This window comes from Fragaria vesca, linkage group LG1, assembly GCF_000184155.1.
Source record: "Fragaria vesca subsp. vesca linkage group LG1, FraVesHawaii_1.0, whole genome shotgun sequence".
In the NCBI taxonomy this organism is placed as follows: Eukaryota; Viridiplantae; Streptophyta; class Magnoliopsida; order Rosales; family Rosaceae; genus Fragaria; species Fragaria vesca.
In genome coordinates, this window is record NC_020491.1 from 9,246,007 (window position 1) to 9,261,952 (window position 15,946).

The window sequence follows — 15,946 nt, forward strand, 5'->3', positions numbered from 1 at the left end:
CGAATTGCTCTATTCAAGGAGTTGAGGACAACGTTGTTAGTACATAAACGCTATTCTGAGGCGGTTTCTGTCTTCAGGGGACTAGGCTCCAAGAGTCAAACGGAGATAATCGAGTACATGCTCTATGAGATAACAGCCGCGACGGAACTCACGGTAGCCATAGTTGTGAAATTCTCTGGTGAAAGTGAGGAGGATTTCAGGTTTAGAAGATTCAATAAGATTTGTATCAAACATCTTTCCACTTGGGGAGATATTTTCTGGCCTGAAGCTTATTATAGCCTGCAACTGCATGCTGCATCTGATCCTTGTGACGAACTCTCTTGTTTGGTGTAGCAATGATTTGGTTCAAAGCAAACAGCGCCAATATTCGAAGAAATCTTGTTCAAATTATACTCTTCGGCAAAGTTGAAATCGGTGATACAATTGAGAAGCTGCCGGAGGAGAGTGAGGAGGATTACAAGCTAAGGAGATTCGAAGAGTCCTTTAAGCAACTTGAGTTCACTTCCCAGAAGCGTGTCCTAGACTACATTCAAGATACAATATCTGCCGATCTAGGCTATCCTGAACCGGAAACGATACCTTGTTCGGCGGATACACCATCTGAAGGGAGGGGTTTTTTTGATCCTGACTGGATCAACTACAGACCTACAAATCCAAGAATTCTAGTAGCAGCAACTACTCAAGCAGGAACAGCAACATTAGGTGATAAATAGTCTTGTGCAATAGTGATTTGCTGCAACGTGTGGTATTCCCAGCCTATATTAAGTGATAACATTTTGCTTCATTATTTAAAACAGGGGATTGAGCTCATTATACAATTTGAATCATATATGGTATTGACTTTCTGTTACTACTTGAACATCAATCATAATTTATGATATACGAAGAAGTGCTTTCATTCGTTCAGTTGGAGTTTTACAAATAATTTTCGAGTAAGGAGAGGACTGAACTAAGTTGGGCTTGTTTATCCCCAACTTTGCTTACTGCAAAACTTTGAAGTTATTAGCTCTATCTCCTCCCAACTCTCATCACATCTTCACTACCAAAAGTTACGACTTACGAAGTTACGAGTGATATATGAATATATCAAGATTCTGCAGCTGCATACAAGCTATGCATGTGAATCGAGTTGGTCTTACACAGTTACACGAGAAGAGTTTATTCAACAACCTACAGTACAAGTTACTGATCTTATTGACAAGAAATTATGAATACTATGGGATTGTGTAGCCCGTTACATGTTATGAATGAATGTCAAAATAGCCCCGCATCACAAAAGTCATGAATGTGAATGGAATTAGTCTCAAGTTGGACCCGAATCCTTTCGAGAGAAAGGCAACTAATTTTTCAGTATCAACTAGAAAAGGCTGCCCCCGAACTAAGAACAATGTAGAGGCATATACCAAGTAAAAGCTGCCCCAGAACTTCTAGCAGGTCTGATGCCTGGTTTCACTTTCTTTATTTCATTCAAACATATTCAAAGTGAACTAATCTCTAAAACTACAGATCTAATAGACCTTCCAGGAAGTTTTGACAACATCCAAACATATGTCCCATCATAACAATTTTGTTTCTCAGAAGAAAGAAAATGAAGTTGCTGGTCAACAGGAAATGATGAGAAATGCACTCCATGTTTGACCTTCACACTTCAGATTGGCCCCCAAAATTATTGGAAATGTAAAGCAACCATTCCCCATAAATCCGCACATAAACAAAACACTCACTTACACTAAATCTCAAGAGGTATTTTGCCAGTATGTTATAATCACTTTTAAGCAGCCTTAGGTGGTGGCCCTACATTATCCGGAAGAGTAGCCTCCGGTGAGGTTTGACGAACAACCTCGAACATTGTGTCATAATCCTCGTCACGGCGTCCAAACTTCTTCCGCAACACCTTCTCAAACTCCACCGAATCAAGTTCCTTGGCATTTTCAGCCGCATGAACCTGAGCCAAGTTGGCATAATTTATGGCTGACTGGGAGATGAAGGCCATCTCATCTTCAGTGAGCTTCCTAAGGAACTTTGCCGGATTACCTCCCCACACCTGGTTATTATAGAATCATAATCATTAACCAACCGCTTTGAAAGCATAGGATGAACAGAAACACTGCCTTGACTTAAAATGTCAACTATCACTAGGATGCACTTCCATTGTCTACTATGTACTAACCTTTCAAGATGAAGCAAGAAACTAATCTAACTACAATCACCACATATACACTACCTAACTCAAAATTAAAAGTAATGTTGACAAACCTCTCCGCAGGGGATCCTTGTATTTTGCCTCACAAGAGCTCCAGCAGCAACCATGGCATGTTTCTCAACATAAACCCCATCAAGCAAAGTGGCAGCCATGCCTACAAACGCCTCATCTTCCACAGTACATCCATGCAACACCGCACTGTGACCTGTACAGTTTCCAAATCAAAAACCACAATTCAATAACAAGCTCTCACTTATCAAAACCACGCTAAAACCACCGAAAACACAATCTCAAACAACTCACCTACAGTGACATTATCTCCAATTATAGTAGGCAAAACCTTCCCATCCAAGTTCGACTTCGCCACATGAACAAGCGAATTGTCTTGTATGTTGGTGCCAGAGCCAATGCTGATACTATTAGCATCACCTTCATCACCACCAACTCCAAAATCAGCGAAACTCGACACACACACATAAACCACACATCTAACACTAACAAACTAAATTTCAAGCACTAAATTCACCCTAACAAGTAATCAAACCTCATCAATTCCACATTTAACCCTACCTCTCAAAACGCAACCGTACCAAATCGACGAGCCTCTCCCAACCTGAACCTGTCCTATAATCGACGCGCTCGGCGCCACGAACGCCTCCTTATCGACCTCCGGAGCTTTATCAAACACGTTCATCAGCGTCCGGTGCCGCGAAACTAAACAAAAGCCAAATCAAACCTAATCAGAATCCACTGGATCTCGGAAAATCCGATTTTCGAAGAAGCGAAAACTGGAGATAGAATAAGTGGAGTGCGATTGAGTTAGGGGAAGCGTACGCTGCTCCTTGAAGAAGTAGTTGCCCTGGAGGCGGGAGCCGAGGCGATCGATGGCCTGGCCGGTCTCGCGGATCCAGAATCCGACGGTGTAGACGGCTCGTCCGAGGGTCCCCATCGACGGCGGAGCGAGCTTTGAGGAGTGTGAGATTGGAGGAGAGAGAGTAGGGTTTGTGAGGAATTAGGTGAGGCGGTGAGAGCAGAAGCTTTGGGTTTTTTCTGAGGACGAGAGCGAGCTTTGACGAAATGAAGAAGAAGGGGGCTGTGTGCTGGGCTCACTCCCTCACTAACTACCAAGAAACGGCATGTCGTACGGGGGGTAGAGTCACTTAGATTGACACGTCGTTCCATCTAAAACATATGTACAGGGAACACTCATACGACACGTTTACTTAAAATGAAATTCATCATGAACGAGAGACATAATAGAATAATATGTGGAGATTTCAATTTCATTGAGTTGTTTACTTACCGTATGAAATTGAAATAAGAATATAATTAATTACGATTGATTAATGTTGTTTACTTACAATAAAGAATTAGAATTAATTGAACTGGTATGATTAATTACTAAACTAACTTCCGAAAAAGTATGGGAATTTTTTGTTAATATAATTATGTGAGGATATTTTAGGTATAAAAAGTTTATTCCAGATAGTATCATTCTCAAACCCACATCTCCCCCTTGGTATTACAAATCCGCGTTATTAAAGAATCAATTCCGAGTTTGGAGGTGGGACCCACAATAATTCTTATTCTAGGTAAACACATGAATTCTCTTATCCCGTAATCATTCTCACACATCTTAATTTCATTCCAGGTTAGTAAACATGCCCTTAGTGTGAGCGAGAAAACATGGGCATGATCGAGCATATATACTTAAAAATGAAGAAAGTAAAGACAATCAGTCAATCACCACATGAACTCTTCCTCAACCGGACCTTTTATCAATCTCAATGAATTGAAAGGACTCTTGGAATTGATAAGAACTTAACTGATCAAAAAGTTAATTACTAATATGTATGATTATACAAGCTGAATAAGTAATTTACTGAAGAAAATAATTCGAATCTTAGTCTACTGAAACTAGGCTCTCCACATAGTCGATTGTCCTGTAATAACTGTATCTATCAGTTTCAACAAGTTGTGGAAGCCTTGCCGATTTCTGGATCGCAGGATCGTAACAATACAGCTCATTGGAAAAATAATCATCCCCTAAAATAAGGTATTCATCCTTCCAAGATCCTAATATATATCCCGGCAGTGCTGATGGTTCAAGTATAAACTGTTTAACCCAAGTGATTTGTGCAGTACCAGCAGAAGGCTCCTCAGTCATCACCCAAAGCTCGCCAAGTGGTTCATATTCAGGACCTCCTATAAATGCCAATGAATTTTTCCATGAAAGTAGTCTCATTCGATCAGTACTACTGCTCTCTGGTAATGGTATCACATGGAAGACCTCGTCGAGCAAATTGAATGACAAGACATGCGATCTTTGTTCCTGTATCCACAGAGGCGCGTACAGCACCCCATTCAAGGTGATTGAACGACTCGTTCCCAAGAAAAATGGACGTGATAAACAGCAGTAGTGGCTTTTGACTTCTCTCCAAGAATTTGTATTGCCGGTGAAGACTTTAGCTCGAATTGTGTTGTTAAGATCAGGTTGGAGAATGCTGACCACTTTGTAATCTCTAATGTCATGAAAGAACTCAAACCCTAGTAGATAATAATCATCCGTCTCAGGGAGAAACCTAAACTGCTTCGTGGCTGGGTTCCATACAACTATACACTGCGAAAGAATATCCGATTTCTTAAGACAAACCAAGCCTCTACTAGATCCCGCAGGACCCAACCAGTGCATGCTTGGACAGTTTATGAAAGGTAAATCCAAGCTCAAGTGTGTCGACTCATTGCGAAGCAATGATATTGTGTAAATTAAACCTTCATTGACCTTCTTTCTGCTGAAGAGAAGAAGGAAATTGGAATCCGAGCGTTGGAGATGAACGGCAGTGAAATAAGAGCTTTTTATGAGAGCATGCCACTCCTTTGAAACACACATAAACCTAAGTAAAGACTTTACCGGTAGTCTTGAGAGTATTTCAACAACATCTTCAGCAAAACAAGCGCTTCTTCCTTTGATTTCCATTCTTTCAGAGAAGCAAGAGAGCCTAGCTAGGTAGTTGTGTTGCTTATTTGTTTCGCCGGAATATTGTGGGAGGGGTTGTGACTTGTGACGGCCGGCTTATATCCCTATTCATATATATATATATATTGGATCTTTAGGGTTTGTAACAGATTGTGGGCTAGCTTTGAGCGGAAAAATTGGACCCGTGGGCGAAGGCACTAAACTGGCATGGTTAAAAAACTCTCCCTTAATCCCCTTAGGCAGAAAACAAACATTCGATGATGTTCAAATTCCATCTAAGCATAACTAGCCAGGGATAGTTGCCATATTATACATCACTGCTAATTATGCTAGCTAGGCAATATAAGCTGAAGAAAGATGTTGAATTATACAACAATTGATGGTTAGCTCAGTCTACTACTGAAAGTAGGCTCTCCATGTTGATTGCTTTGACATAAATGTAACGATTTGTTTGATCACATTGTGGAAGCTTTGTCAATTTCTGGCTCGTAGGATCGTAAAAATGCAGGTCATCACAAGTATTCTCTAAAAGATACTCATCCTTCCCAGATCCAAAGATACATACTCTTGCTGGCAGTCTTGAGGGTTTAACTATAAGCTGTTTAACCCAAGGCATATTTGTAGTACCAGAAGGCTCCTCAGTCATCATCCAAAGCTCACAGTCTAGATCTTCTTCATGCACTCGTATAAATGCCAATGAATTTTTCCATGGAAGTAAGTAGATGTACGTATATCAGTATATGATAAGTACTACTCTCTGGTAATGTTGTCACATCAAAGGACTCTTCGCAGTAGTTGAAGGACAACACAGAGAAATGAGAGAATATACATGTCTCCGTCGACAGCGGCGAATACAACCCCCATCCAATTCTATCCAAGGTGATTGAAGAAACCGTGTCGCATATAACTCCGGGTGAAGAACATCAGTGGCTTTTAATATCTGGATCATCATAGCCGCCGCCGCCAGTCCACAATACCAGTTTTTGAACCCTTTGAAGCATGAAGTCAAAGCCATAACTACGTACATAGCTGAAGAGACAGCTAGTACGACTAACCCTCATTAATCTTCTTTTACACAGAAGAAAAGCATATAGTTTAGGGTTTTTTAACTAACCATATAGTTAGTTATATAACTAACGATATTTAAACTTAAGATAGTTCCACCAGATTTATACTGTTGATCGATCAGTACTAGTTGTCACACAATCAAATTACCTTTCGTCATGGCGCCAAGCTACTCTATCTGCTACAAAGACCAGTCTAGCTTCTCTCATCAAGCCCTCCTAGTATACATAGGTGTCGAGCTTTCTCTAGCGAGGCTAATGCTCACACTCACCGGCTGGTTCCTATTCTTTCCTAGTTCATTGTTGTCTAGACCACATCACCTTGTGTGAAGCACATCTATAGGGAACACTCGGGTGTGCGAGAAAGCATGAGTGTACTTGGTTATGAAGAAAGTAAAGACAATCACCACATATATATACGGCACGAACTCTTCCTCAACCTTTATTAATCTCAATGAATTGAAAGGACCTAGTGAAGAACTCTTGGAATTGACAAGGACTTGATTTATCAAAAAGTTATGTACTAATATGATTATACAAGCTGAGTAAGTAATTTACTGAAGAAAATAATAATTGAATTTTACCACAACTTCATGCATGGTTGGCTCAGTCTACTGAAACTAGGCTCTCCACATAGTTGATAGCTTTTTTATAACTGTAATCATGTGTATGATCATGATGTGGAAGCCTTTTCAATTTGTTGCTCGCAAGATCGTAACAATGCAGGTGGTTGGAATTATCATCCTCTAAAAGATATTCATCCTTCCAACATCCTAATATACCTCTCGGCAGTGACCATGAGGGTTCAAGTATGAACTGTTTAACCCACGTGATTTGTGTAGTCCCAGCAGAAGGCCTAGGCTCCTCAGTCATCACCCAAAGCTCACGAGAATGACGAGATGGTTCATATTCACAACCTCCTAGAAATGCCAAAGAATTTTTCCATGAAAGTAGATCAATTCGACCAGCAATACTGCTCTCTGGTAATGGTATCGCATGGAAGACCTCGTCGCGCAAATTGAATGACAAGACATGGGATCTTAGGTCATTTATCCACAGAGGCGAGTACAGCACCCCATTCAAGGTGATTGAAGACGACGTTCCCAAGAAATAAACTGGATGTGATGAACAGCAGTTGTGGGTTTTGACTTCTCTCCAAGAATTTGTACTTCTGGTGAAGACGTTAGCTCGAATTGTGTTGTCAATTGGTTCGAGAATGCTGACTACTTTGTAATCTCTAGTGTCATGAAAGAACTCAAACCCTAGTAGATAATGATCATCCCTGCTGTCAGGAAGAAACCTAAACTGCTTTGTGGCCGGGTTCCATATAACTATATACTGCGAAAGAGGATCCGATATCTTAAGACAAACCAAGCCACTACTAGATCCCGCAGGAACCAACCAGTGCATGATTGGACAGTTTATGAAAGGTAAATCCAAGCTCAAATGTGTCGACTCATTGCGAAGCAATGATATTGTGTAAATTGAATATTCTTCATAAACCGTGGTTTTGCTGAAGAGAAGAAGGAGATTGGAATCCGAGCGTTGGAGATGAACGGCAGTGAAATAAGAGCTTTTTATGAGAGCATGCCACTCCTTTGAAACACACATAATTCGAAGTAAAGACTTCACCGGTAGTCTTGAGAGTGTTTCAATGACAACATCTTCAGCAAAACAAGTGCTTCTTCCTTTGATTTCCATTCTTTCAAAGAAGTCGAGAGCTTAGAGGAAGTTGTGTTGCGTTTGTAGAGGCCTTGCAAATTGCTGGAGTAGGTAAACGAATATTATGGCTTCGTTTGTTTCCCAGAATAGAGAATTTTCAAGTGCTATACCTTTCGGTTTGGGTGGGTTTTGGAACAACTTCTCTAAAAATTTCACTTCATAAACGAGGCGTCTACCTTTTTATAGTGTTGTTGTGGCGTTTAAGAAACGTATTCCTGAAACAAATTGGAAACCCATCCCGAAACGAATTGGAAATCCATCCCGAAACAAAAGCTGGCTTCCGGCTAGAAATATCTATTTGTGTTGATACTTCAGCTGTTATGATCAAAAGTGCAGCACAAGATCCATTACACAAACAGTTTAATAGTTCTTCAAGAATTTGGAACAAGAGGCATTGAGCAAGATTCGGATCATGATGAATACCATATAATTTTATGATCCGGATTATCATAGCCATTGCCGCCAATGCCACCATCACAATGCCAGTTTTCGAACCCTTTATTCAAAGCCTGAACTACGTATTATAGCTGAAGAAAAAGCTGGTACACAAAACAAAAGCATAACTAATCCATATATTAATCATCTCTTACACAAAAGAAAAGCATAACTAACTATAGTTAAGAGTTAAGACCTAAGATTCAGCATATATAGTTCCACCACTATATTGTACATCACTGCATAAGTACCAAATGTCAATTATCTAATTTAGCGTCATGGCACCAAGCTACTCTGCCATACAACTCTTCTCACACCCTCCTAGGCGTCAAGCCTTCTCTAGCGAGGCTAATTCTCACTCTCACCGGCCGGCGCCTATTCTTTATTTGTTTAGAGTCTAGACCACCACGCACACTTCTGTAAAGCGCACCTCTATAGGGAACACTCAAAGTGTGAGAAAAAAGCATGAGTATATACTTGGTTATGAAGAAAGTAAACACAATCACCACAGGCTTGAACAAGCTTCAACCTTTATCTCAATGAAAGGACCTAGTAGTGAAGAAAGCTTCAGAGTCTCATCACTGTGGTCGAATCCTGGAAATGACACCCCAAACTTCCTTAGACACGCACTTGTCGCCGCAATGGATAGCTGATAAGCTGAACTCTGAAGAGTCTGTACATCAATTTTGTTACCTAGGCAAGGAAGTGATCAATCAAAAAGTTACTAAAATTATACAGGCTGATGGAAAAAGTAATATACTGAAGAGAGCAAGTTGAATTTTACCACAACTTCATGCATGGTTAGCTTAGTCTACTGAAACTAGGCTCTCCACATAATTGATTGCTTTGTAATAACTGTAACTGTCTGTTTGATCATGTTGTGCAAGCTTTGTTGATTTCTGGCACGCAGGATCGTAACAATGTAGGTCTCCACAGTTGTCTTTCCCCAAAAGATGGTCCTCCTTCCAAGATCCTAATATATATTTCGGCAGTGATGACGGTTTAAGTATAAACTGTTTAACCCAAGGCATTTGTGTAGTACTAGCAGAAGGCACCTCAGTCATAATCCAAAGCTCACGAGGTAATTCGTGTTCACCTCCTAGAAAGGCCAAGGATTTTTTCCATGAGAAGAGTGCAGTTCTTGGACTAATTATCTCTGGTAATGGTATCACATGGAAGACCTCGTCGCCCAAATTGAACGACAAGACATGCGTATCTTTGTTCCTGTGTCCACAGAGGCGAATACAGCACCCCATTCAAGGTGACTCTAGATGGTATATCGTATGTCACTCCCGGATCTGGTAACGAACAACTGCTGGTTTGAACTTTCTCCAAGAATCTGTACTTCTGGTGAAGACCTTAGCTCGAATTGTGTTGTGAAGACCGGATGGGAGAATGTTGACCACTTTGTAATCTCTAATGTCATGAAAGAACTCAAGCCCCATTAGATAATGATCATCCGTCTCAGGAAGAAACCTAAACTGCTTTGTGGCTGGGTTCCATACAACTATATACTCCAACTGTTCTTCACGAAGATCACATAAAATAAGACAAACTAAGCCATTACTAGATCCGAGAGGAAAACTAAACTGCATGGTTGGACAGTTTATGAAAGGTAAATCCAAACTCACATGTATGGATTCATTGCGAAACAATGACACTGAATCTTCAGAGTCCGGTGTCTTTCTCTTGAAGTGAAGAGATAGATTAGGATCCGAGTTTTGGAGATGATTGGCAGTGAAATAAGAGCTTTTTATGAGGCCATGCCACTCCTTTGAGACACACAGAAACTGGAGTAAAGACTTCACCGGTAGTCTTGAGAGTATTTCAACTACAACATCTCCGGCAAAACAAGTGGTTCTTCCATCGATTTCCATTCTCTTAGAGAAGTGGAAAATTGTGATGCTTTTGCATAGATAGATCCGAATGAAAGGTATACCAAGACTCGTCTCGCCGGTTTAGGGTTCGACTTTCAAGAATGAAAGGCATATTTATAGGGGTTTGTAACAAGTGGTGGACTTTGAGAGTATAGTTGGACTGGGCTTTCAGTCGCACATGGGAACCCAAATAAAAAATAAACATAACAAGTGACACACTGACACCGACATATGATTTATCTGATTCCGCTGCCTCCATATAAAGGCAGTATAGAGAGCATAAAGGCATAATACCAAATGGATTTCCTTTCCAGAAATAGCATGCAACAAACAGAAGTACAGTTACGAGCTTATGATCGAAAGGGCAGCATAAGATTCATTAAAACACAGAGACACAGTTTTAATAGTCGAAGCATTAAGCTTGGACAGAGGCATTGGGCAACAAGTCTATCGGCCTCGTTATACTACCAAGTGATTCCAATTCACTAATTTGTTTCCAGGTAGTTACTGCCTCAAGCTTTCCACAATGTAAGATGCATACAGGTCCCTGCAACAGATGACCATCGTCATGAGAAGAAATAAAGATGAAGTGTATTGTTATTTGGAAGGTAAATAGGCCAGCAGGAACATGGCAAGACTAAAGTTTATATCTCACATGGAGTATTTGATGGCGTCGACGGCAGCCTCAGCTGGTAAGAAGTCTTCAACAGCAACTTCCTTGTTCTCATTCTTTTTGTCTGTCAATAGAGTTAAGGGCATAATGCAAATACCAGTAAACTGTGTAAATAAAAACGAGCAGTACCAGAAAATGAAGTATCTAGAGAAATTATTAGCAAGCATGAGGTAGTAGGATACAGTCCTCAAAGAATCGACGGATTTCTGCTAGTCGATGTGGAGGAAGGTCCTTGATGTCATTGTAGTGGCGGAACTCGGGGTCATCAGCACATACTGCAATAATCTTGTCATCCTTCTCACCCTGGAACAGAACTCATGTCATCAAAGGGGAGGACAAAAAACTAGTGGGTGAATTATAAAGTTCATTCTCCGCTAGTCAAATAAGATAGTATAAGATGATCATACATACTTGATCAATCATGGGCATCAATCCAAGAGCACGAGCACGTACAAAAGAACCAGGTAAAACAGGCTCCTATACAGGAGAAAAAAACCAAGATGAGCGTTTAGTGGAATACACAATCAAGGAATTTCATTATGGAAAGAATTATGCTTCTAAAATGATATTTACCTGCATCAGTACCAGGACATCCATGGGATCACTATCTTCACAGATTGTTCGCGGGATGAAACCATAGTTGTGTGGATAAACAACAGATGAGTAAAGAACACGATCAACCTACATTTTAGAACCTCAGCATCAATATCCTCTTTGAAAAGCAACTAATGAACACTAACATAATAATATATGTAGAACTGTAAGCTCTTCCTTCATTTGCTATGATTGTAAACAGATAGAATGAAGAAAAAAGACACGCACTTTTATGAGGCCACTTGCTTTGTCAAGCTCGTATTTGACCTTGCTGCCTTTGCTAATTTCAACAACCTGCCACACAAATTCAAATTTTTAATAAGAAGTCTTGAATTAGCATGCATAAATATTTATTTATTTACTTTTTAGAAGTCCTGTAAGAATCACTACATGACCTTAATACCTTATTCTAATTGGTCTTCTCATCCATCAGAGTGACCATTATGCATCACATTCCATATACAAACTCACTTTAATTTTCAAATGATAACATTTATATATTTATGATGAAACTTACAAAACCAGCCAGAGAAATCAAATTTATGGTATGCCATTTTGCAAAAGGTACGAACAACAAAGGCTAATACAAAATATAACTTACACAGTTGAAAATTGCTGGTGCACCAGGTCCTGCATAGATGAAAACATTAAACATTATTATAAACCCAGCATGAAAGATCATTTAACAACAGCCTATCAGACTCAACACTTCCTTTGGTACTCATGCATAAATCTTCTAGTCACTTCACTATTAAATACACACATAAACATCACTTCTAAGTTCTAACACAGGACACTTGACTTTTGCCTGTAATGTAGTAACTAGTAAGTAGAGCTAAGTAATCCCTATACGTTAAAAACAAGGGTTTGTTAGTTTACCAACTGAAGCAATTGTCAACCAACTAAAATGAGAGATGCAAGAGAGGTCTCTAGAGTTTCAGCTAAGGATACCAGACTGAGTGGCAGCTTAAGCAGTTAAGCTTATCCAATCACTGATACTTGATTGAAAGATATTTGCTATGCCAATGAAGGTCAGACCCAAGTTCATGCATTATAAGGTGCATCGAAGTTGACATACTTGGGATAACAGCTCAGCTAAATTCAGAATTCAGATTTTCTCATCATGGACTTGCTCTATCCATGTTCTTCAAGATAATTTTCTTTCTCTATGTCTCTGTGCATAGAAGTCTAGTCTCCTAGGTGTGTGCACGTTAGTGAAGTGAGATGAAAAAAGGAGCACGAGTGAGAGTCGTTCAGAGAAGCTCTCATGTATGTCTGAGTGTGTCTGTTGCACACGTGTCTGAGACGCTTGTATTGGTTTCTTGGTGAGAATGTTCAACACATATGTTGCATAAACAGAAACTGTGGTGTAAATACTTATATTTAGTATTTGACATGTTAAATGATGTGGTATGCTAAACATATATGACCTTGACATGGCCTATTCACACAACAATCACAAAGGGAGTTTCAGAACTAAGAAGAAAAATCTCCAAACAAATCATACCAATCTCCAAGTCGTGCCAGGGGTGAGCAGCAACAGATCTTCGTGACATCGATGAAAGAATCCTTTCATTGAGAGCAACATTTCTATATGAGGATCCTGAATTCTTTCCACTCCCTTCTACACCAGTGTTGGCCATATTCAACACCTTGCACCTTCAAAATGAGAACAAAGAACCACACATTAACCTTCCAAACCAAATAAGTATTTAGACATCAAATAACTACAGATATCAGTGATATTTCACCAAGTATAGATCATAGCGAAGCACTCACACGCAATGACGCAATCAGAACAACAACACTTCTTTCACATCACGCAGACTATTTAACAAAAATACATACAAAAACCACAATAAGTAAGAAAAAAACTGCTAGATTTTCATTCGAAAACATATACCGCAATATAGGCCTCATAGACAGTGAAATGGCAACTTTTTCACACAAAATCTAGGCCAAAAATCTCAGAAAGGCACGTCGAAATCTAATAATCACAAAACAACGAAAAATCTCTCATCGCTATACTCACCGCATGCGAGAACTTTAGAGCTAAAATCAACAATCCAAAACTCACACCGCTTCAATTAGATCAACAAAAACCACTACATCGAAGTGTTCTTGGCTCAAAACAACTCAAACCGAAGCAAATCGCTTCGCAATGAATCATCTACACTAATTCGTTCAGATCAAAGCACAGTTTTACTTGATTTTCTATCTTATTCACAGTACCACAGCATAGTTACCAATTCAGTATACAAAAACACAAAATGACCTGAGAGATACAAAGAAAACGAAGACGAAATTTTCCGACCAAATTGAAGAGAGGAGGAGAAGCACTCACAGATTACCGATAATGCTAAAACGAAGCAACTCTGGTTTTTCAGCTGGAGAGAAATTGGGCTCTGGATTGTGTTTGTGTGTAGCGAATGAGACTGAGAGCGAGCGCCTCTGATTCTTTGGCTCTATTTATAGGCGAGTGAGAGAGACGCTCCTGTCAACTTCTTCTTACAGCGGTCAGTCATCAGTCCACGGTAGTCGTCCGATTGGGAGAGTGTGTATATGGAGGGTGGCTGTGAGGACACGTGTTGAAGAGTCTGGAAGTTGGTACTTGGGCGCAGTGAAAGATATGCAGGTCCCCTTACTGTGATTTAAGGAAAATGAAGAGCTAATGGGAGAGGTACACGTGGAGGAATAGTTTTAGAATTTTTTGTGCTTTTGATGAGAGTTTGCGTACGATTGCCAGTCCAGTAAGAACTGTCCAGGCGTCTGGGTCATCGTCTCATTTTTGTAAGACAAGAAATGAAAGAAAAAATTACTTGTCAAAATAAAGATTTTTTTTTTTGGTCAACTGAAAAAAGAAAAATTAAATTGATTTTGATAAATGCTTCCTGTTTAACAGTCTTTCAAATAATGAAATCCAAAGTAAAAATATCCCAAATGAGGAATATAGTGTATTAATGTAAGTAGCGGCTGCCATATTTGTAAGTATGATAATGCTTGCAAATTCATGAGGCCAAAAACCATGAAAATAAAAAAACTTTTGTTGCCTTTCATTTAGTTCTCTGGAAAAAAAATTTATGTTTCATGCATCAAACTGCGAAGCAGTAGATGTACGATGATCTCTATACTCCACATGATTTCCGTACTTGATGCACGATTAATTTTTATAGTCCACATGATAATAACATATATAAATTTGTAAGTTCTTTGTCACTAAATTTACTACTTTATGTAATGTCATGTGTAAACTAGCATTATAATAGGGAAAACAACGGATACACGAAAGTGTCCATCATTCAACAAGACATTAGCACATTGATGCCACAAGTGAAAAGTGCATGTACCAAATTGATGCATTATGTAGATGACTAGATGTGATGGCAACATTAGCTTATAAAATGGTAAACACCCACCCTACCACTAATTACTCTATCATGTAATGTGCTTCAAACTTCATGTACCACGTGACGGCAACAGTACCTTAAAAACTGGTACTCCCCACCCCCACAAATGGTTGAATTAATCTTCATTATATATGATGTTTATGTACTTTATTGTTATATATTTGTTTTTCTTTTTAATTTTGTAGGCATAAGAGAATTATTATACCATAAAGACATATGGTACAGTTTAGTATTGAGTTTTGGGAATTAAAATCACCTATAATCACTATTTTAAATAGACTTTTTTTTTATAAAATCTTAAAATCTACTTATCTAAAATTTTTTAGTTTAAATAACCACGATTTTAAAAAACAGTTGGAGGTTGCTTATTTAAAATTGAGTTTTAAAAAATTTAAGTTTTTAAACCATAATACCAAACTAAGCCATAAACAAATGTAGAAATGTATAGTGCAAGTGTGCAACTCTATTTTTCCTTTTAATAAGAAAATAAACACTTCAATTTCCTATTGTAGTCACAAACAATTCATGTTAACATCCAAAATTACGAACCATGTGCTTCGCTTATTTTGGCCCTAATTTCTGACTGACAAAATTGACAAGAAACACAAGTATCATAATCTCAAACATTGTTAACTTCATGCAATCAAATTTATATTTTTGGGCATTCTTTTTTATGACCATGGGGTGTCAATCCATTAATAGGTTACAACAGGCATTCAATACATAATAACGCACCAAGACCCTCATGATCGAGTTACTGCCTAAAGACCTTTGAGACCTAGAAACCCTAAGTAAAGATGCATTGCACATCGGTGTAATCTAACGTAACCAAGTAACTTTGCACTGCTATAGAATAAACCGAACCAGTCAAGTTCAAACCCTAATTTATTCCTCCAGCACCATCCTATGCAGGGGGCGCTTCCTCGTAGCATTGCAAACCAAATCTGAGTACAAGATCGACCCGAATCCCACGTTCTAATACAAAAACCATCAA

General features: G+C 39.1%; 5 protein-coding genes across 5 annotated transcripts; all 5 read right to left on the bottom strand.

Moving 5' to 3' along the window:
* Positions 1-1,196: 1,196 nt before the first annotated feature.
* LOC101295451 (gamma carbonic anhydrase 1, mitochondrial-like) lies at positions 1,197-3,329 on the bottom strand. The gene is made up of 5 exons (XM_004287831.1): positions 3,038-3,329; positions 2,774-2,917; positions 2,507-2,632; positions 2,257-2,408; positions 1,197-2,044 (listed from the first exon to the last, which is right to left on the bottom strand). Exons 1-5 carry the CDS (start codon positions 3,150-3,152, stop codon positions 1,772-1,774), a joined length of 810 nt encoding a protein of 269 aa, XP_004287879.1. The 5' UTR covers positions 3,153-3,329; the 3' UTR covers positions 1,197-1,771.
* A 777-nt stretch (positions 3,330-4,106) lies between these two features.
* Positions 4,107-4,895, bottom strand: LOC101312291 (F-box/kelch-repeat protein At3g06240-like). The gene has a single exon (XM_004289083.1). The coding sequence runs from the start codon at positions 4,893-4,895 to the stop codon at positions 4,107-4,109; it is 789 nt and encodes a 262-aa protein (XP_004289131.1).
* A 1,955-nt stretch (positions 4,896-6,850) lies between these two features.
* Positions 6,851-7,945, bottom strand: LOC101312580 (putative F-box protein At3g10240-like). The gene has a single exon (XM_004289084.1). The coding sequence runs from the start codon at positions 7,943-7,945 to the stop codon at positions 6,851-6,853; it is 1,095 nt and encodes a 364-aa protein (XP_004289132.1).
* Positions 7,946-8,903: 958 nt separating this feature from the next.
* Positions 8,904-10,278, bottom strand: LOC101312870 (putative F-box protein At1g32420-like). The gene is made up of 3 exons (XM_004289085.1): positions 10,033-10,278; positions 9,747-9,921; positions 8,904-9,094 (listed from the first exon to the last, which is right to left on the bottom strand). The coding sequence occupies exons 1-3, from the start codon at positions 10,276-10,278 to the stop codon at positions 8,904-8,906; spliced, it is 612 nt and encodes a 203-aa protein (XP_004289133.1).
* A 340-nt stretch (positions 10,279-10,618) lies between these two features.
* On the bottom strand, positions 10,619-13,982 carry LOC101295747 (soluble inorganic pyrophosphatase-like). The gene is made up of 9 exons (XM_004287832.1): positions 13,890-13,982; positions 13,053-13,204; positions 12,147-12,175; positions 11,774-11,839; positions 11,525-11,632; positions 11,363-11,428; positions 11,134-11,254; positions 10,934-11,015; positions 10,619-10,825 (listed from the first exon to the last, which is right to left on the bottom strand). Exons 2-9 carry the CDS (start codon positions 13,186-13,188, stop codon positions 10,783-10,785), a joined length of 651 nt encoding a protein of 216 aa, XP_004287880.1. The 5' UTR covers positions 13,189-13,204; positions 13,890-13,982; the 3' UTR covers positions 10,619-10,782.
* Between the last annotated feature and the right edge of the window lie 1,964 nt (positions 13,983-15,946).

Bases quoted from the DNA above. Each gene is read 5' to 3' on its own strand.
- LOC101312870 (XM_004289085.1), bottom strand. From the start codon at position 10,278: ATGGAAATCGATGGAAGAACCACTTGTTTTGCCGGAGATGTTGTAGTT. The intron at 9,922-10,032 runs GTGAGTTTGGAT...CGTGAAGAACAG, and splicing joins TTCGCAATGAATCCATACAT to TTGGAGTATATAGTTGTATG. The intron at 9,095-9,746 runs GTACAGATTCTT...TTCCTTGCCTAG, and splicing joins AGCTAAGGTCTTCACCAGAA to GTAACAAAATTGATGTACAG.
- LOC101312291 (XM_004289083.1), bottom strand. From the start codon at position 4,895: ATGCACTGGTTGGGTCCTGCGGGATCTAGTAGAGGCTTGGTTTGTCTT.
- LOC101312580 (XM_004289084.1), bottom strand. From the start codon at position 7,945: ATGGAAATCAAAGGAAGAAGCACTTGTTTTGCTGAAGATGTTGTCATT.
- LOC101295747 (XM_004287832.1), bottom strand. From the start codon at position 13,188: ATGGCCAACACTGGTGTAGAAGGGAGTGGAAAGAATTCAGGATCCTCA. The intron at 11,429-11,524 runs GTAAATATCATT...TCTCCTGTATAG, and splicing joins ATGTCCTGGTACTGATGCAG to GAGCCTGTTTTACCTGGTTC. The intron at 10,826-10,933 runs GTGAGATATAAA...CATCTGTTGCAG, and splicing joins GACGCCATCAAATACTCCAT to GGACCTGTATGCATCTTACA.
- LOC101295451 (XM_004287831.1), bottom strand. From the start codon at position 3,152: ATGGGGACCCTCGGACGAGCCGTCTACACCGTCGGATTCTGGATCCGC. The intron at 2,633-2,773 runs GTAGGGTTAAAT...GTGGTGATGAAG, and splicing joins GTACGGTTGCGTTTTGAGAG to GTGATGCTAATAGTATCAGC. The intron at 2,045-2,256 runs GTTTGTCAACAT...TATAATAACCAG, and splicing joins CAAGGATCCCCTGCGGAGAG to GTGTGGGGAGGTAATCCGGC.